Source organism: Symsagittifera roscoffensis, chromosome 5 (assembly GCF_963678635.1).
Source record: "Symsagittifera roscoffensis chromosome 5, txSymRosc1.1, whole genome shotgun sequence".
Taxonomy (NCBI): Eukaryota; Metazoa; Xenacoelomorpha; order Acoela; family Convolutidae; genus Symsagittifera; species Symsagittifera roscoffensis.
The window spans coordinates 25079974-25101418 of record NC_087066.1 but is presented as its reverse complement, the minus strand read 5'-3'; the positions used below and the strand labels follow the sequence as shown (position 1 = coordinate 25101418).

Genomic DNA, 21445 nt, shown 5'->3' with positions numbered 1-21445 from the left:
TATATTGGTCTGAGTTTTTCTAAAATATCTTGTAACAACTTGAAAGTTCATGTACTGAAAGATATATTCATTGCATTTAGATAATTATTTTCCGAATGAAATTTTTCGGCTACTCTTTAAATGATGGAAGATATTTCAAAACATGTTGAAAGTTGAAGTTAAAACTTTTGTAAAAAATGTATGATGATTTGTTTCCAAATGCCTAATCTTGAGTTAGAACAATTCACAATTCAAATAGAAACTATTCCAGGTAAAACAAGTATAGCCGGTTGCTGTGCATTAGTCTACAAAAAAAAAATTTGTATCTTCAAATTAGCATGCGTGGTGTGATTGCAGAACTATAAAAACGCATAAAGTTAATGAATTAGGTATGAACTACTACAATTGTCTTAACAAAGTAAACAAACGAAAAAATGAAGAAAAAAAATTGTGGTATGTTTTCTCTTTTCAGCTTCAACTTTTTATATAAACTTATGATGGAAATTTTTTGCCACATAACAAACTATCAACACTCTTACATCAAGAAGACTTCTGAGTGTTCAGAGTGCCCCTCAATTGGAATCGAATACTCTTTGATAAAAAAACTGCCGAAAATTTATAAACTTTGTACAATATCAAATATCAAGTGCGTTCATTTGAGTCACACAAAGTTATACGACCAATCAGCTCGCCTCAACTCAGTTTGGAAAAATTTTGTGGGATACCTCGCTATGCCTTTATGTTTCGCGCTACGCTTTTAGCTGCATAAGAACTTCACAGTGCGCTTAAGTTAGTCCAGAGCATGACTCAGGGGGTCAAAATTTTCAATGGGGTGTTAGTTATTTATTTAAGAATTTTTATTTCGACAGCCAAAATTTGACCAAAAACTAACTCAAGCATGAATATTTTGCAATTTTTCCAAGATTTCTGAGTTTTTTTATTTAACATTTACCTAATAAAAACTAACGTTTGGTACGAACCAGATTTTGAGCTTTATTATATCGCTGCTTACGGGATGTAAAACAAATGTCTCCTGCGCTAAATATAGTTCATTGCAGAATAAAATTTACCTTTCAAATTAATTTCAGAGTATAGATAATTAACAAAGATGACATAAATACATAAAGACTAGTTTGAAAGTCAAAAAATGTTTAGAGAAAAACCCCCTAGAGTGCAAATGTTCTGTTATTTTCTTCAAAAAAATTGAAACAAAACCTCCAACAACAACTGGAGCCTTTTATATTGATATTGTTTTCCAACTTTTGAAGAACGTGACAAAAAATTGAGCTCAGAGTGGTTTACTCTCGTCTAGGCAAACTTAGGCTTTTTGCTTGGATTTTTCTGCATCATCGGAAAAAAATTTGATGTCCTGAGCTCAAAATTATAGTTTTTTTTTCTAAGTTGCCAATTTTACCATCCCGGGATAGTTTAACGATAACGAGCGATATAAAGCCTTCTATCAAAACTAGAGCGGCGAATTATATCATTTCAAGTTGAATTAATGCATGCAGGTAATGCGTTTTCTTTAACATACTGTCAGGCAAGGCCCATCATTTTTTGTTCCGACTTTGGAAGAAAGTGAGGATTATACATGCCCCAGGGTGTTTTTTATTCCGACCAATTTTATAAAAGTTGACTGTATATGGGCATCAATCCGGAAACCTTGGGGTTGCCAAACGAGTAAGCTTGCATTAGACTAAAGTGCGGCTTTGCTGGCTGGAATAGTAATTTGATAATTTGTATCAATACGCGAACTATTTATGCGTGGCAAATTATTCGCACTAATAATCGTTCCAAATTGAATTGAAGCAAGCTAATTGGCCTAATTAATTCCATAAACGACTCAAATTTAAACACTTTGATCTTCCTAAAATTTGTAGTTTGTCAATATTTCATATACCAAAAACGATTCGAATTATTGGGCAGTCAGATCATTCAGGGCTTTGTCCTGATACGAGCAGTCCTGTTTCTTTACATAGCCAGTGTGTCGAAGGATCAATTTTTCCTTTTTTTCGAGACCATTTTATCACTTTTTAATTGAATTTTGTTATCATGGGGATGTTAAAGCGTAATCAGAAATTCCATGGCTTTCCCTGATACGAGCAGTCTTTTCAACTTTTTCATTCAAATAAATCAAAACGAACCGCATTAGTACATGTCATGGTTCTAATTAGATTTGTGTAGATGAATTGCTTAATTAAGGCAAATCAAAAGTCTTACAAGAAGGGCAGAAATTACCATGCTTGAGCCAAATTTCGTTGATTTGACACCATGAGTCTAGCCTGTTGTTGGCCATACGAACTTCAAACGCAAAAACCGAATGCGGTTCGAAATCTTACTTTAAAAACTTAGGACGGATCTCTTCAACAATATCCCGCCTTTTGCGAAATGGAGATATTCGTTACTTACAAAATTTTGGGTTTTATGCACTAAACGGCCCAATTTCCTTATTTCTAGAAAAGTTGATCGGAATGCCTGACCGTGTAACTTGATTTACCTTATTTGATCGAATAATTTCCAGCTTACGATGTAGACAAATTGATTTTGGGCCGTTTAGTGCATAAGACCCCAAAACTTTTATATGCTTAATATCGTTGATTTATTTCTTGAACCAAGTTAACATACTCCCCCCCCCCCTTATATAAGGATATATATGTTACTAGGTACCCGAGGGAGGATATAGTTAAAGAGATACCTTTGGGCCACCAGTAAATACAAATTTTTTAAATTATCATATACATTATGTTACGTGTTTTTGTGAACTAAAATTACTGTGAGACAATGTGCACGCAGCATCAATAACTTGACCTCTACTTTTCTACTTCACGCAGGTTTTATATTTGTTTTGGGTTTTAGTGGATTGCCTACGCATCTACATGTATATAGGCTTAATTTCCGATCTTCTGCTTAATATCTAATTCATGCTAATCATTACCAAATCATTATCAAAATAAGAGAATTGCAAGTAGTTTTATGCCATAAGATTTTTTTTTCCGCCACAAATCGGGTTAAGCTAGTACAAGGGTAAATCAAACTTGGATATTAATTGACTATCAGAGTTACTTATCTGAATTTTTTCGTTTCCGATTGATATCAATTTGACATATCATTTCCAGATAATCGGGCAGTTTCGGAACTTAAAATGGCACTGGGTGGAAACTTGATGGTTTTCTGGAGTGACTTGAAAAATTGTGAGCTGATCCTGATTCAGCCGTACCTGGAACGAAAATGAGGCAGCTTAATGGAAAAACTGGCTTTGTGGGTTGCCAAACAGAGGACATGCGTTACAAATTGTACCAGACTGTAAAAAGGCGAAAAGAGGGAGGAGGGGGGAGAAAAAAATTGGCTTTTAAATGTGTTTAAGTTTTTTAAAACTTTTGAGAAAATTGTGGCCATAGTTTTTCTCTAAACCGCCCTTGAATCCACTAGAGGGGGTGGAGAAAGAGGGGGCGGGGAGTTTACAATTTCCGATTTGCGGACAATTTGTCCTATAATTTGGAGCTTTTCGAGAGCTCATATTACTCTGCCAGTTCTCTTATTTTTGGGCTACACTTCACGAAATACACCTGACATCTGAAAAGCATTTTTTCGTTAATTAATTTGATGCCCATTATGCTATTAATAATTTGGAGGTTTAATTTGCGAGTGGAAGTGCTTTTAACCCGTCCACAGGCAGCCTTCAAAGTGGTTTATAATGAGAGATAACTATTTTCACTTATCGCAATGCTTGGCTGCGTCAGGGTGAAAATGACATAAATTAACGGGATGCAATTAAGGGGAAAATGTGCCGGTGATACCACTTTTTCAACTCAATTTCAACTCAACGAGTATCCTAAAATTCTACAACGAGTATCCTAAAATTCTACATTTTCTTTGGCCAATTTTTGACTTAAAGTTAGCCAAAGAAAAATTTTGAACCTTTATATATTGTTCCTAATGAAGGGTTTAATTAGGCAATTGCTACGAAAAACGGGGATAATTCACTTAAACAACGGCCCGAATTTCTAATTCCCGAAACATGAGAACGGAAATGAAAATACTATCGCATCATGTTCATTTTTTCAACTAATGTTTTTTTTGTACAAAAATTCTGAAGAACTAAATTGCTTCTTTTGTTAAGTGAAACTCGAAGCTCTTAAGATCGTAATGAAAAGTAAAGTAGTAAAAACGAAAATTTTTGAAATCAAATCAAAGCTGATAGCTCTCAAAGAAAGGACACAGAGGGAGAGAGGTTGACAATTTAGTTCTGGTTTGAATTACTACTTTTGTTTGACTGTTTCATCATCTTTTATTTGAAATGCTCTCCCTCAATTCTCATAAAAAGTGAACTAGAAGGGTTATTTTAAATTAGGTAAACGTGAATTTTTGACAGCAAGAAATGAAATTAAAGAAACCGAATTATGGTCGGTAGGGAATACATATCTACCTCCGTTTCAAATTGAGCACCATTACAACCCGCAAATTTATATTAAGCTGACAATAGTCGTATTTTTGTGTTGGTCGAGCTCATTAAACCGCCAATTTAAGCAAGTACTAAAGAGTGATCTATTTTTTTTAAACGAGTGGCTTTAATTTGAAGATGAAATGAAAATTTTTTGAAGTTCTGTCATCGTGTGTTATCTTCAGAAAAATATCTTCGCATCTAAAAACATTTCCTATGACTTAAGCAGGGGCGGATCTAGGATTTTCTCGAGGGGGGGGGGGGCGGATTTTCAAAAATATTTCGAAATTTTTTTTTTAAATCGACCGAATTGATTTTTCGAGCTCTCCCTTAGCTCGGTTTAGTCCCTGTTTTGGCCAAATGTTTTGCGCCGCAGGCAAAATTTTGAAAAAACAGTCGAAAAAGAAATTTTTAGGCACTTTTTGAAAAATGTTGACCAAAAAATCGCGTTTTTTCGGCGCGCGCTCCCCCCTCAAAATTAGTATATATTGGCGCCGAAGGCGCCTTTAGAAAAATTTAGGGTTGGTCGGCCGAAACTGGATTTCTTAAAAAGTACCAAAGGGGGGACCGAATCCAGGGGTCGAATCCCTGAGAGTTGAGGCGTCCCCCCCCCCTAAATCCGCCCCTGGACTTAAGTATGATCTGGCATGTGTTCGACACACTTTTCTGTTTACTATTTTTTGCCCGATTCAACTGATTACGAAGCATGCCGAAAATTTCAAATGATTGCTTTGAAGCATAGTAAAATAGTGTTTTAGATTAAGCAAAGCATCCTTATTAGCCTTACTTGATGCTTCTGTTTGAAACTGTCTGTTGCTTAATGAGATTTGAAAATTGACATTGGGATGTTTTAAAAATCTTTATTTTTTCATCAGTCACAGTGCTGATAACATAGGAGCACTGCACTAGCACAGACAATGCTAAGAAAGGAAGCCTGAGGCGACAATTCGTAACATAAGATTAAGCGGGAGCCCTGATTCACGAACAAGCATTCCTCTTGTGCCGGATGTAAGCTCACCGGATCGAAGCTTATGCTGTTTAAAATTACTTCGTTACGTATTGTCTCTTGTTACGAATTGTCGCCTGTTACGATTTGTCGCCTGTTTCGAATTGTCGCCTGTTACGAATTTTTGCCCTACCACTAAGAAGATATAAATTAATGTCCCAATAAAAACAGCTCGAAAACTATCCTTTTTTAAATTCAAAGACAGTAAGTACTTTTTTAATTGAAAGACAACAAAACGAAAAGCAGAGCAGTTATGAGTGCCTGTCGGCAAGTTCACCTCGGTTCATTAATTCTGAAGCGCTCTGTTTTTTCATCGCAAAAAATACAAAGATGTCTTCTTTGTTCAAGACCCGCGTTCCCGGAAAATGGAAAACAGTGTCCTTTTAAATACTTTGAGATCAAATTTAGACCACTTTAATCTCCACATTGACTTCCTATTGCAATTTTAATTGTCTCAATCATTTCGTTTGATTACTTTGGGGCCAAGGAATATTTGTGGTAGAGAAAAAATGTGTTATTTTGATTAACAAAAATGTATTATCAGATAACATTTGATTTTTTGATTTTTGTCAAACTTTTAAATGACATAAACGGAATCACAAGATACAGTTAATTATAGCAGTCAGCAAAAACGGATGTTATGACTTTTTTTAATACTTTAGTTATCGCTCTTTTTATGGATCTAAATGTGATTGAGGTCCCTCAAAACCGCTTGACGCCATAATAAAGCAATGAAAAACACTAGTAAATTGCGAAAAAATTGTAATGCTCAGCCAAAAAAACGTATTAATTTGGCTAAAAAAGCAGTAAAGCATAAATTAGTCATTTGTCTGGTTGAGTTTTGGGTTTTTTCTTTCATATCTCCCCTAAATGATGAAGAGTCGAAATCAAAATTTTGTTACAGAGTTGGACCAATATTACTAGGAAATACTGGCTTAGGCTAAATTTCAATATGACGCAGGCCGAAACAAAGCAATTTCATCTAATTTAACCTGAATTAGGTCTTTTTCCCTTTTCTTTTGTCGTTTTTTTTTTCATATAAGTTTCACAAATATCGTTCCAAATGCGTTCTGATTTGTCGTTTTTACAGTTTTCCGAGTTTAGCCAAGGCTCTGGATATCAACAATATGTTTTGTAGTACTATCGATCCAAATTTAAAAAAAAGTAAATTTTTCGGACTCTGACTCTAACCGGGTTGCTACAATTTGTTTGCTATTATACCAGCGTACTTTTACGGCAAAAAGCCGATGGTGTTAATGAATTTTTTCATCTTGATTAGTAAATTCTCACGATATAATTCTATTTTGAATTAAAGTTTGGGTTTACTAGCTGAATATTGAAGCGTACTTAACTTATAGATATCAACTTCCAGGCATGCTTAATTCTAGACAATAGACACCAACAGGAACTGATTCGCAGAAAATTCTTAGAGTGATTGATTATCAGTTTTAGCCCTTTTTCTGCATCATTAATTGATCAAATTCTTGGACCATGTCCTGTACGATACAGAAATTTTTAAGCTCAACTTTTTTTCTTCTTTTTTTTTATTAATAACTCGTCAATTGATACTTGATACCTTTTATTGATCTTTGCTTTTGGGGCTGAAAAAATAAAAACTGACAAAATCAATCTCGTCCTGATCAAAATTGGTTTCAATGCCTTGGAAAGATGATTTCTGTAAGAACGCAGAGGACGTGTTTTATACTACAATCTGTTAAATATTTATTGCAATGGAGCAGGAGAGGTCACTGGAATAAATTTTTCTCAATCAGTGCATGCGCAGGAATTTTTTAAAGGAGGGGGGGGGTGGTTTTTTGATTTTCCGAGCTCTCCGAAAAAACTATAAGGACCCTGTTTGTCAAAAACTTTCCTCGCCGCAATATCTCAATAAGTCAATTAAAATGATTAATTTTGAAAAACACTGCACTGCATACTGCGGTTATTTTTCGGTATAAAAATAACCCTGTAAAAATTAAATATAAGTTTATGGGCTTAATTGATGGTTTTTAGCAAAACCAAATAAAAACCGAAAGGTAACAAAGCAATTTCCACGCACCTACGTAAGCACACGATTAAAAATATTAGTATAGATGGATTTTTCTACTGAAACCTTGACAATTTTGAAGTTCGATAAACGACACAGTTAATATAAGAAAAAATAGGAGGTTCCTTGTTGCTCAAATTTTTGTTGGCCGGGTTGAATTTTGAATAAAGAACTCGCTAGCTGGTGTAAAACCCCACAATCAGCTGAAATCGCAATTCAACTCCAGTTTTCTCTAGACCTAGCAATACTAGGATCACAAGCAGATTTAGGGAGGAGGGGGATTCAGACGCCTGTCGATCCAAAGGGTCCCCCTCTGTGCTATTTTGAGACCTCCTTTTTTGGCTGCATCATTAGTTGACTAAATTCTTGGACCATGTCCAGTACGATACAGAAATTTTTAAGCTCAATTTTTTTCTTCTTTTTTATTAAAAACTCGTCAATTGATACTTGATACCTTTTTATTGATCTTTGTTTTTGGGGCTGAAGAATTTAAAACTGACAAAATCAATTTCGTGCTGATCGAAATCGATTTCAAGGCTTTGGAAAGATGATTTCTGTAAGAACGCAGAGGACGTATTTTATACTAACAATCTATTAAATATGTATTGCAATGGAGCAGGAGAGGTCACTGGATCAGTTTTTCTCAATCAGTGCATGCGCAGGAATATTTTAAAGGAGGGGGGGGATAGTTTTTTGAGTTTTTAGGTAGACCAATTTGATTTTCCGAGCTCTCCGAAAAACTATAAGGACCCTGTTTGTCAAAAACTTTCCTCGCCGCAATATATCAATAAGTCAATTAATATGATCAATTTTGAAAATCACTGCACTGCATAATGCGGTTATTTTTCGGTATAAAAATAACCCTGTAAAAATTAAATATAAGTTTATGGGCTTAATTGATGGTTTTTAGCAAAACCAAATAAAAACCGAAAGGTAACAAAGCAATTTCCACGCACCTACATAAGCACACGATTAAAAATATTAGTATAGATGGTTTTTTCTACTGAAACCTTGACAATTTTGAAGTTCGATAAACGACACAGTTAATATAAGAAAAAATAGGAGGTTCCTTGTTGCTCTAATTTTTGTTGGCCGTGTTTAATTTTGAATAAAGAACTCGCTAGCTGGTGTAAAACCCCACAATCAGCTGAAATCGCAATTCAACTCCAGTATCTCTAGACCTAGCAATACTAGGATCACAAGCAGATTTAGGGAGGAGGGGGATTCAGACGCCTGTCAATCCAAAGGGTCCCCCTCTGTGCTATTTTGAGACCTCCTTTTTTGGCTGCATCATTAGTTGACTAAATTCTTGGACCATGTCCAGTACGATACAGAAATTTTTAAGCACAAATTTTTTCTTCTTTTTTATTAAAAACTCGTCAATTGATACTTGATACCTTTTTATTGATCTTTGTTTTTGGGGCTGAAGAATTTAAAACTGACAAAATCAATTTCGTGCTGATCGAAATCGATTTCAAGGCTTTGGAAAGATGATTTCTGTAAGAACGCAGAGGACGTATTTTATACTAACAATCTATTAAATATTTATTGCAATGGAGCAGGAGAGGTCACTGGATCAGTTTTTCTCAATCAGTGCATGCGCTGGAATTTTTTAAAGGAGGGGGGATAGTTTTTTGAGTTTTTAGGTAGACCAATTTGATTTTCCGAGCTCTCCGAAAAACTATAAGGACCCTGTTTGTCAAAAACTTTCCTCGCCGCAATATATCAATAAGTCAATTAATATGATCAATTTTGAAAATCACTGCACTGCATACTGCGGTTATTTTTCGGTATAAAAATAACCCTGTAAAAATTAAATATAAGTTTATGGGCTTAATTGATGGTTTTTAGCAAAACCAAATAAAAACCGAAAGGTAACAAAGCAATTTCCACGCACCTACGTAAGCACACGATTAAAAATATTAGTATAGATGGATTTTTCTACTGAAACCTTGACAATTTTGAAGTTCGATAAACGACACAGTTAATATAAGAAAAAATAGGAGGTTCCTTGTTGCTCTAATTTTTGTTGGCCGTGTTTAATTTTGAATAAAGAACTCGCTAGCTGGTGTAAAACCCCACAATCAGCTGAAATCGCAATTCAACTCCAGTATCTCTAGACCTAACAATACTAGGATCACAAGCAGATTTAGGGAGGAGGGGGATTCAGACGCCTGTCAATCCAAAGGGTCCCCCTCTGTGCTATTTTGAGACCTCCTTTTTTGGCTGCATCATTGACTAAATTCTTGGACCATGTCCAGTACGATACAGAAATTTTTAAGCTCAACTTTTTTCTTCTTTTTTATTAAAAACTCGTCAATTGATACTTGATACCTTTTTGTTGATCTTTGTTTTTGGGGCTGAAGAATTTAAAACTGACAAAATCAATTTCGTGCTGATCGAAATCGATTTCAAGGCTTTGGAAAGATGATTTCTGTAAGAACGCAGAGGACGTATTTTATACTAACAATCTATTAAATATTTATTGCAATGGAGCAGGAGAGGTCACTGGATCAGTTTTTCTCAATCAGTGCATGCGCAGGAATTTTTTAAAGGAGGGGGGGGGATAGTTTTTTGAGTTTATAGGTAGACCAATTTGATTTTCCGAGCTCTCCGAAAAACTATAAGGACCCTGTTTGTCAAAAACTTTCCTCGCCGCAATATATCAATAAGTCAATTAATATGATCAATTTTGAAAATCACTGCACTGCATACTGCGGTTAGTTTTTGGTATAAAAATAACCATGTAAAAATTAAATATAAGTGTATGGGCTTAATTGATGGTTTTTGGCGCAACCAAATAAAAACCGCAAGGTAACAAAGCATTTTCCACGCACCTACGTAAGCACACGATTAAAAATATCAGTATAGATGGGTTTTTCTACTGAAACCTTGACAATTTTGAAGTTCGATGAACGACACAGTTAATATAAGGAAAAATAGGAGGTTCCTTGTTGCTATAAATTTTGTTGGCCGTGTTGAATTTTGAATAAAAAACTCGCTAGCTGGTGTAAAACCCCACAATTAGCTGAAATCGCAATTGAACTCCAGTTTTTTCTAGACCTAGCAGTACTAGGATCACAAGCGGATTTAGGGAGGAGGGGATTCAGACGACTGTCGATCCAAAGGGTCCTTTTGTACTATTTTGAGACCTCCATTTTTGGCAGACGGAAACTAAATTTTTTTTCTGAAGGCGGCTTAGGCGCCAATATATATTAATTTTGAGAGACAAGCGGGTGTCGTAAAACGCGATGTTTCGGTCAACATTTTTCAAAAAGTGCCTCAACCACTTTTTTTGACCTGTTTTTTTTTCAAAAATTTAGCCTGCGGTGCAAAATGTTTTGGTCAAAATAGGGTCTTTATAGTGATTTGTGAGAGCTCGGAAAATCAATTTGGGCGACCTAAATTTTTTTTTTTGAAAATCCACTTCTCGAGAAAATCCTATATCCACCCCTGACTAAAATAACTGTGAAATTCAAAGCCGAGATGAAATTTAAGATAACAATAGAGCTGATTCGAAATTGCTTTCATCACAAACTCAGATCTGAATTGGAGTTCTGGGCAGCAACACACAGTTTAGCCTGTTCGCCTTCTATTTCATGTCCGAAATTCAACCCTTCAATTTTTCGAATTCCAATTAAGCGTCGAAAGAGTCTTACTTCTGATTGAATTTGATAAAAAATGTTAGCTGAAAAGAAACAAAAATTTGATTGCTTTGTTTCGTTTTGCAGTATTTTTTTGGATGGACTTAGTCAGCATGGATTTTATTTAAAAACAAATTATTAATCATAATCTTCAATCGAGGCGAGACACTTACAGCTTAATTAGTGAAACACAATTGCTCAAAAAATTGGAATGGTCCAAAAAGGTTGTCCTCCATTTTTATCGATTCTTGCTCCAGAACGCAAACTTTCAAACGGAAGTTAGTGGGCACTGGAAAACTATCAAGTGCCCATTGACCATATTATCCGTTTCTTTTGAAAAATTCTTCTCTGTGGTAACATCAAAGGGTTTTCTGCACTTTAGTTCTCTATGAATTTTTGTTCCGACCATTGAATTCTGGTGTGTTTTATTTTTTTTTTTGATTTTTTGTTTGTTTTTCACGCTTAAATTTTCACTTCAAATAATCACCGGAGTGCGTCAATTAATATATCAGATTAAAATCCTTTTATTCGTGATTCAAACAGCTTCAAAAAATTCTCAAAAGATGTCCCAGTGCTGAAGAAAACCGCTTTGAATTTTTTTTTGTCTTTTAGTCTAGTTGAGCGATCGAGTAACGTTCCTTGTATGAAAATTAGGGCAAAAAATATTTGGAATTTTTATTTAGCGTTTCCTTGTCAAGAAAAATATTCAAAAATATTTATTTCAACTCTTGTGCAAAAATTGTAGAAGTTTAGAAAAAAAAAATGTTTGTGAAAGTTTAATTTTTTAAATGTTACTCTTTTTTTGAAAAAAAAAAATGCATTCAATTATGCCTAGTTCAACTTTTACTGCTTTTAATTAATTTTTTGTCTCAACTTGCTCATAAAAAAATAATTTAAAGAACAAAATAATTTTTTATTTAGTTTTTTTTTCTATTGTGGTCGAAACATTCTGGGCTACTTGCACAACAACCGGCTCAGCTAATTGATTTGGAGTTTTGTTGCATTCACAAATATAGTTTAAAAAACAAAAGCACACTAGTGCAAACAAACCGAAACTTGAGAAAAACCTACGCCACGAATCTCTTGGTATTCCGGCATCCATTTAATATAGATTTTGGAACAAATAACAATTTTACAAAAAAAAAAGTCAAATTTTGTTTTCAATTTTTTCCGCGCTTGAAATGTCAGCAAAAGTTATAAATCTAGCCCGGGTTGACCAAAAGTCGCTATCTTAGAACTTTTTTTAAGAGTGTTAAAATTTCTTACAAAATTAGGCTTTCAAAATGTTACAAGACAGGGACTTTTTATGCTAACAAAGCTTTAAGATAGTGACTTTTTGTACAAGAATGTTGTAAGTTTTTTTTTCAATTTTTTTTTTGCATGTTCATTGTCATTTTTATTTTTTTAACCAGTATAGCGGTTTTTCACTGAAGCAGAGTAAAACAATGGAATCTCAGAGGCCAAAAAACTCCCTTTGCAACGTGAATTTTTTGAAAAACCCACGAACTTTGGAAGGTTAATTTATGCTGATAACTAGAGATTTTGTCGATGCATACCTGAACCCCACATACAACGCGTCGGCAGTTATATGACATGATTCGTCAAAGTTGAAAATTTTTTTGTATCTAATATAATTTCCAATCGCTTATGACCGAATATTAGGATATTAATTTCTAAAAAATCAAATTTTTTGTTTTTGAATTTCTCTTCGAAATGCATGCATTGTAAGCATTATCTGAAAATTTTTACAAGCCTAATTTTGAAAAAAAAAGAAAGTTTTCCGAAAAAAATTATCTGTTATCACGATATAGAAACACATCCTAAATATTGTGGCAATTTTCTTGAACTTTGGGAAAAAGTTACTATCTTAGAAGTTTTCTCCGTGAATAGCGGAATTTTCCTACAACTCTTATAATAAGTTCTAAGATGGGAGTTTTTTGTCAAACCGGGAGGTCTCGTTACGCCAAAAATGAAGCAAAAAGCTTGTCTCAGTGCAGTTTGGAATAACTTCTGAGTAGGTTTATATCACCGGTTCATTGGTGCTAAGCAATAGTGGAAAAATGTATTTTTTTTTGCGCAAATTAATTAGCCCAATTCGGCAAAACTGGTATCTTCAAATCACCATAAAGTTTCAAAAATTGTTCGTAGTTTGTAGGTAAAATCTATTCAAAAAACTATAGCTTAGGGCATCAACATCTTACTGAATACTGCTTTTTTAAAGTCGAAATTCGTCTTGAAAAATTCACACCGAGCACAATTAATCTTTCTCTTCCTTTGCAAATCGAAGAAATGATTGATTAAATGTCTGGGAGATTTTGAATAATTTCATGTATTTGACCATATAAAAATAAAAAAAACCTTTTTTTGTGACAATTAAAACTTTTATATGGTGGAAGAATACTTAGAAGTTGTTCTTACCTAGACGATGTGCTTACCTAGACGATGCCATGATGTGTTAGACGATGCCACCTAGATGATGCCAACATTTTTTGATTGCTTGTTACCTTCCATAAAGTTTAAAAAAATATCTTAGGAAAAATTGAGTTTCAAAAGTTTTGTGCGGAAGAAACTCAACAAAATGAAATAATATTTAGAGAAACTTCTTACGGATTCCATATCGAGACGTTGAAATGCGTGAATTGAGCTTTTTGAAAATTGCAGAAAAAGCTTCTCAGATGCTATTTTTGGGTGTAAAAGCTACAAGTTAGGAGACAGTCATCATTCAAGGTCATTTAAGGCCAGTTGTCATTCGTGATTGCTGTAATTGCTGACGTTTCAGGTTTCTGTGTGGTGATGAGCAGTTTGAACTCTTTTCGGTGGATCACAAACGACCCCACTCTTGCGTCGGTGGATGATGAAAACCACTACAGGTTAATAACCACACTTTAAACCCATAACTTATCTGCGCTTGTTGAATTAGATATAAAAATTCCTAGACATGTTTTTATTAACCAAGAGGTTATGTGAAATTAACAGGTTCTGCTGAAAACAAAAAACATAAGAAAAATTTTAGAAGGAACCCTTCAAAAATTTACTTGATAACAGACTCAGCTCAAAATAAAACTCACATTTTTTTGATTTAGAGAGTTGACATAACCATTCGAAACATAGAAAGTCGAAACATATCTATTCAGTGTCGAACCAACAAATTTAAAAAAAAATGTCGGTCGAGAAAGTCGTGAAATTCGAAATATATCTGAACTGGGTCAAACAAAGTCGAACACTTTTTTTCTTGGGTCGAGAAAGTCGAAACATACCGAGACTCGGTCAAGAAAGTTGAAAGATACCAATAGTTGGTCGAGACGGTCAAAACATACCAATTTTTGGTCGAGAAAGTCAAAGCATAACTCGAGCACCTCGACTATCCTCGTCCAAAAATGGGTGCAGTAAGTTAGTGAAGACATCTTTGGCAGCCCATCTTCGGCATGCCTGTTTTGCATTGATAACTCTCTCATTTTATGACAACTCTCGCATTGATTATTTTTGGATTGAACCAATCAATCGGTTGGTAGTTCTTATACTGCTTTTTGGGGTGCTCTCCTGCTGAATCCAATCTACTCACTGTATGTATAGGTGCACTGCTAATCTGTTTGTGTACTCTACCAAGACTGTCTGCTCCCTCCTCATCCTGGCGGCCATGACTGTGAACAGATGGTGTGCTGTATGCAGACCCCACTGCTACAAAAGTAAGTCAAACAACTCGAAAAAATTATCCCGCGAATTGCCACTTTTTATCATGGGCTACAAGAATGATGATTTTCAAGTTGGCCTGTGTTTTTTTCCTCAACCCAGACTGAACTATGTCACTGAACACAGGGGCGGATCTAGGATTTTCTCGAGGGGGGGGGCGGATTTTCAAAAAATTTTCCAAAATTTTCACGACCTTTTTTTTAGGTCGATCAAATTGATTTTTCGAGCTCTCTCAAAGCACTGTTTTGCCCCTATTTTGGCTAAATTTTCTGCGCCGCAGGTAATTTTTTTAAAAAACAGTCAAGAAAGCCGTTTTTGGGCACTTTTTGAAAAATTTTGACAAAAAAATCGCGTTTTTTTTGGCGCGCGCTCCCCCTCAAAGTTAGTATATATTGGCGCCGAAGGCGCCTTTAGAAAACTTTTAGGGTCGGTCGGCCAAAAATGGAATTCTGAAAAAGTATCAAAGGGGGACCCTTTGGGTCGACAGGGAGTCGAATCCCTGAGAAAAAGGCGAACGCTACACCCCCCCCCCCCTAAATCCGCCCCTGACTGAACATGTTTTTTGCTATTTAACGCCGTTTTTGAAGCTTTTCGATTAGATATGCATAGTAAAAATTACGCGATAATCCGAAGATGCGAAATGAAGATTCGAAATGTCAATCAATCACATAAGGTTGATAAATTATCTTGTTTTTTTTTTCCACATCTGACTTATCTTAAATCTTTACGATCTGAGCTGGTAGATCAATTGGAAGCTATAAATTCAACATCCTTAGAAGTTGGGCTTAAGGCCTCATTTATCCTCAAAACAATGCAGACTTTTATCTGCTCACATTTTTTTGCTAAATTAACCACCGAACTCAGATGCATGCCCGTACCCAGTAAATTTTCTAAAACAGATAAAAAAAAATCTTTTTTCCGATCTAAATTTCACATCTGAAACAGGTTGTGAAATATTTAAATAACGCTTGGATACTTTTAGGATTGGTTATTTCAGATCTAATTTCAGGTCTGAAATTTTCTTTTTTTTAATTGATTCAGATCTAGTTTCGGATACAATTTTTTTTCTTGATTATTTCAGATCTTAAAAAATTTATTTCAGATCTAATTTCATATTCAAAGTTGGTTTTTCTTGGTTATTTCAGATCTTGAAAAATTTATTTCAGATCTAATTTCAGATCTGAAATTTAGTGTTTCTTGGTTGTTTCAGATCTGCAAAATCAATGACTCGGACGCAATTTTGCTATTTTTTTGATGTTTTTACCTTCTGCTAGCTACTAGCAGGTACTCAGCAAAAATTGAAGTTGGAAACTGCCAAAGTTGTTTTCCCAAGCATGAGATAAAAATTGGAAACGCATAACTATCGCATGAAAATCAAAAGTTTTACAGGTCTTCTAACAGTTTTTAAAAACTTTTTAACACGGTTCAAAAAAACTGTTCGTGAAAACATTCATTCGAAGTTTTTCTGACCGCTAGTTAATCTAAACATAATTGTGTATTGCAGAAACAACAAAAAATAAAAACTCCTTCGAAATGCATAAATTATAACTTAACAGAGGATTTCTCAGATCTGATTTCAGATCTGATGAAGTTTTGTTTTTCAAGGTTATTTCAGATCTGAAATTTTCCATTTCAGATCTGCAATTTATAAATTTTAATGAAGATCTGAAATAAAGAATTTCAGATCTGAGAATCAACTCATATAAGAAATAAAAAAATTTCCGATCTTGCACAGAAAATCTCCTTGGTACGGGTGAGTCGATATAGCAGAATTAAGCATTAGGGAGTATTATAAATTAGATAAGAGTGCGTGAAAGTTCAGATAAGAGTGCGTAAGGCATGATTTTACAGCATTTTTTTTATCGAGATTTCTATCTTGACTTAGGTTTCGTGACAAAACCTCACAGCACAAGAAATAGCCCAAGAGCAAAACACTGAAGTTTGAAACCGCCGAGAGAATTTTTTCTTCGCTTAACATTAAAACGTTGTCAATTTAGTTTTAAATTTTTAAAACCAAAATTTCATTAAGCGTCCAGAACATGAACCATTGTTCAAGTGGCAAGCTCTTTGTCTCTCTGTCTGAGAATTTTGTTTCGCAATACAAGCTAAACATAAAATCAAACACAGTTCGAGAAATCAGCTCACCATGAAAATGTTATCTACGTTTCACACAAGTAGTTGCTAAAACGAAAAGCAGTTTTTTTGTCAAGAATTCTCGCGATTAAGAATTTACCCCGGTAAAAAAACTCGCGATCTCATTTCGGCTCATTTCGGCTCATTCGACTTTTTGAGAAGTTTTTTAAGTCTGCAGAATTTTTACCGGTTCAAATTAACTACAGTTCAAAAAAGTAAGCGGCAAAAAATTGTCATTGTTTGTTCTAGAACAAGCAAAATTAGTCTCCAGACCGTTTCAGACCTTCTTATTTTGTTCGACTAGTTGTCCTCTGCGTTATCTACGATGTTCTTAATATCGTTTTCAGAGCTGCTGTAATATTTCTCCATATGATTCCACTGCCTATTTGAATCGACTCGAAGAACAATGTTGACTGAGTTTCAGCAAAAAAAGTAATTGTTAAAAAAACAACTTTATTTGTTTTGCCCGGAAGAGTTAAGCAAGGTGGTTAATCAAGTTGGTTTGTCTCAAGGCAGAACCTCCTTGAGGGTTTCAATCGTCTTTTTACCTCTATCATGAAATTTTTATTCAGAAAAAAATGATGAAGCAGCATATTGATAAAACCAATATGCTTAACTCAATTATATTTTTTAGCCAGATTCAGTAGTCGCTGAGGTGTTAAAAACGCAATACTATGCGCGGTAATTATTTCAAATTAGGCAATATAGCAAAATCCTAACCCCTTCCAATTAAAGAAAAAATCGAAGGGTTTTGAGACTAAAAGAAAGGTCCTTTTTTTAGTTTCAAAGCATCAATACTTTTTAGACTGTATAAGCAAATCAATCAACAATTTTTTTGCCTAGAGTTTACAGAAAAACTAGGAAAAATCAAACCTAGCAAAGTTTTTCCGTCGTTTTTTTCAAAAATCGGAGCAAGGCTGACTGGTTATTTTCGCTTGCCTAACTATATGGACAAAAAGCGATAAGCAAACAGTCACTTTAAAGTCAACACTGAAATTAACAACTCTTAAAAAGAATGAATTGATTAAAAATCAAAAACAAAGTCAATAGTAGATTACTGTAAAACTTCCCCATGAGCTAAAAGTTCTAAAAATTTAGGAATTAGAAAAAAATGTAGGAATCTGCATTGACTCAGAAAGAAACATTGCGTCAGCGTTGGACCGTTTTTTTTGCCTCATAATAATTCGGAGATCGTATCGTATAATAATTCTGAGATCGTAAAAGAATGGAAAACAAAAAACTGAAAGAAACAGAAAAGAATCTACGAATTTTTTTTGGAGACATGAATTATGATCTGAATTATAAATCATAATCCAGTTAGACTATAATTCAGGTCTCCAAAAAATCGTTTAGATTCTTTCTGTTTCTTTTAAATTTTTTTGTTTTCTATTCTTTTACGATCTCAGAACTATTATAAGATACGGCCTCCGAACTATTATAAATTTGAAGTAAAAAAGAACGCGGCATCGTGGATCGAGAAGTACTGACGACCCAAAACACTGACAGTGATTAGGCAGACTAATCAACTAGTGGGTCAATCATCATTTTAGACACGGACTACTGATAATTAGTTAGAAATTATGTTTACTATTTTATGTGCTTTTTAAAACTTTTTTTCTTAACTATATAGCAGACCACCATAATCTTTTAAAAACATCTGAGGCAAGAGTTATATTGTTGTTTTAGATTTTAGAATAGTTGCAATTGGCTATAAAAGTTGTTTTTCATCGTTTCTTTCAGTTAAATTGAGACAATTTATACCATTAGGTCAATCAACCCTATTTTTTGAAGTCTTATTGAAAATATATTAAAAGATGATTGAGAAGTGCTTTTCAACAATCAATATATTCTTTTGTTTAGTCCTATAAAAAGAGTCAAATCAATTTTTTCATCCCATTTTTCTTTTTAGTGCGGAGTCATTTTAGAGCTTCGATCGTGCTCAAAATGTAGAAATGGCGATTAGAGAAAATCTTTCAAAAAAACTGCTTGCCGATCAAAAATTCAAATGTTTCTGCACACGGTGCCTCATTAAGTTTGAGTTTTTAATCGCAAAGAAAATTTTCAAACTCAAGTCGGAAAAGTTGTTGTCAGTTTGACAGTTTCTGCTTCCAAAATACTAGAAAAAAACTGCTGTAATCAACTTTTTAGAGTCAAGTTAGTTAACATTTTTAAACTACGCGGAAATTTTTGCTACTAGTTGATTCAAGCGTAACGAAAAATGCTCATTTTAATCAACTTAGACTTAAAGAAAACGCCTGCAGATTAAGACTGTGGTTCAGTTTTCTAGTGAAGTTGATGAAGTTTTCTTTTTAATCAATTGCGTTGCAGAGTTAGTTATTCAAACGTCGCCAGAGCGTGCAAAATATCAAGTGAGCAAAATTTGATCAAACTGTCGTCAAGCAATTTAGAACGAGTTTTTTCATGCTTTAATTGCCGCTTTGCAAAACATATCAACAATTTGTGGCGCATTTGTGATGCCTGCGAGCAATCATTTGATGCTCATGTAGCTCAACCAGAGGCAGATTTAGAAAAGAACGCCCCGAACCCAACCCCCCCCCCCCACCCTTCAGCAATTCGAACCCCCTGGTCTCCCAATGGAATATGCAGGCAAAACATTTTCAGAGCCCTTCGGCATATTCAGGCACAATAATGCTTGATTTTTAATGAACGGTAAGTGTGGCCATCAGCCTGTACTTTCATTTTGACAAGAAATTGCTCTGCATTGTCTGGATTATAAACCGGTATAGGAGATAAATTGACATCTTGCTAGACAATCAGGTTTTTATCTGAGCTCTAGGGTTGTATAATTTTCATTTGAAATCAAGTAAGGAATTCGCAACAGAAAAATGATTCTGATTTTTATATAGAATTTAGAAGAAGTTAGTGTAGAGGCCATATCTACCACAATGGAATCGATTATCAGCATAAATATTGCCGCAGCTATGATTGTATCGAAATGGATAGAATGCATTGGGGTATTTTTTTTAACGTTGTAATTCTGCCAACAGTCTTTTCGAAAGATACAAGTAGTTCTACGATAAAACTAACAATTTCATTTGCCTTGTATTTTGAAAAAGTTTTTGAGAACTTTGGGCACAAAAGGCATTTTTTGGCGCGAACTCTGCCATTAAGTGTTCAATACGTTGACGCGAAAAACACCTTTGAAAAAATGTAGGCCTCAGGAATTCAAACACCTCACCAATCAAAGGCAAAGCCTCTTGGTATTCGTTAAGCCATCCATTTTCGGCCGACTAACCCTTCGGCGCCAATATACACTAATTTTGAAGGGGAGCGCGCGTTAAAAAAGCGCGCTTTTTGGTCAAAACATTCTAAAATCCCTTTTTGTCCTTTTTTTATTTAAAGCGCCCCTTCCCCCTCGAGAAAATCCTAGATCCGCCCCTGCACAACTATCTTCCGCCAAACAGCTCATTGCCGATAAGTTTACCTGCAAAGAAAGTGAACGCATAATCAAACGAATTGTTTCTGTTATATGGTTTCAAATCCCATTAGGCAATTGAGGGACATTTTTTTCCTTCATTTTTGGTTGCCAACATCAACCGATGAAAAAAAAGTTGAAAAATACTCATTTAGCTTTTTCAAAAATTTGCTGGCGGCAGAAAAATGTGTGCCAAAATAGGATATCTCAAAAAGAACTCAAACAAAATGTTTTTTTTTTAATTAGATTGCCGCGCAGAAGCTTATGGCAATATCAACTCTTTAAATTTTACAAGAGCTCGCAAAATTTTTTTGATTGACTCAAAAAATAAATAATCACAAAATTTCAGAACATTTCATTTGATCAAAAAAAAATCATGCGCACAAAAAAATCTAATATTCTAATGCAACTGTCTAACCATCTAACGGTAATCTAGATAGCCCAAAAATTTTGGATCGACTTATATGATCTGATTCTTTAGCATTTTTTATATTATTATTCGTTGTGATAAAACTGGATGCAACGTGAAGATGAGGCAACTTGATTTGTAGCTTGAATTTGATTGAATAACTTCTCGAGAAGAGTTTTTGTGTACATGCAAAAACTGTAAAAACTTACAGTTTTAGCTCATAACTGGAAATATATTTTGCATTTTAAAATCGACCAAAAATCTGCAACACTCATTAACTTCGGTACGATAGATGAGATCACTTCAAGACAGATCTTTTTACTGGTTGCGCCAAATTGGTTTGATTTGTGCATATCCAGATAATAATAATAATAATTGTAGTTCCTGCGAATCGCAGAGGAGCTATCAGTAGGCCTTAACAGTCCTGTCGAGGATAGTCCATTTGAGTGGATAGTCCATTTGAGATTAAAAGAAGGAAAAAAGAATTGATTGAAAACATCACAAAATTAGACAAACAATTAGTTCTTAGTAAAATTACCCTAGTAAGACTTCGAGTTTTTTTTCAATCTAGCTCAAAGATCATCAAATATTAATAGAGAAACTTGAGCACAACATACCTGAAAAAAAAATCACCTGGGCTTCGTGTATACTAATGAGAAACGG

The 21445-nt window shown here is 34.5% G+C and overlaps 4 protein-coding genes across 5 annotated transcripts in view; 2 read left to right on the top strand and 2 right to left on the bottom strand.

The window, feature by feature from the left end:
* Positions 1-21445, top strand: part of LOC134846998 (sec1 family domain-containing protein 1-like) — a 541294-nt gene that overhangs the window by 254563 nt on the left and 265286 nt on the right. The gene's annotated exons all lie outside the window — the stretch shown is intronic.
* Positions 1-21445, bottom strand: part of LOC134847000 (IST1 homolog) — a 541764-nt gene that overhangs the window by 349990 nt on the left and 170329 nt on the right. The gene's annotated exons all lie outside the window — the stretch shown is intronic.
* LOC134847002 (NAD-dependent protein lipoamidase sirtuin-4, mitochondrial-like) overlaps positions 1-21445 on the bottom strand; it is a 500142-nt gene that overhangs the window by 308368 nt on the left and 170329 nt on the right. The gene's annotated exons all lie outside the window — the stretch shown is intronic.
* Positions 1-21445, top strand: part of LOC134845935 (uncharacterized) — a 120324-nt gene that overhangs the window by 65283 nt on the left and 33596 nt on the right. For both annotated transcript variants that reach the window (XM_063863068.1, XM_063863067.1), the window contains 2 exons: positions 13894-13984; positions 14688-14800. In XM_063863068.1, coding sequence (XP_063719138.1) covers positions 13894-13984; positions 14688-14800 — 204 coding nt within the window. The remainder of the gene's footprint in view (positions 1-13893; positions 13985-14687; positions 14801-21445) is intronic.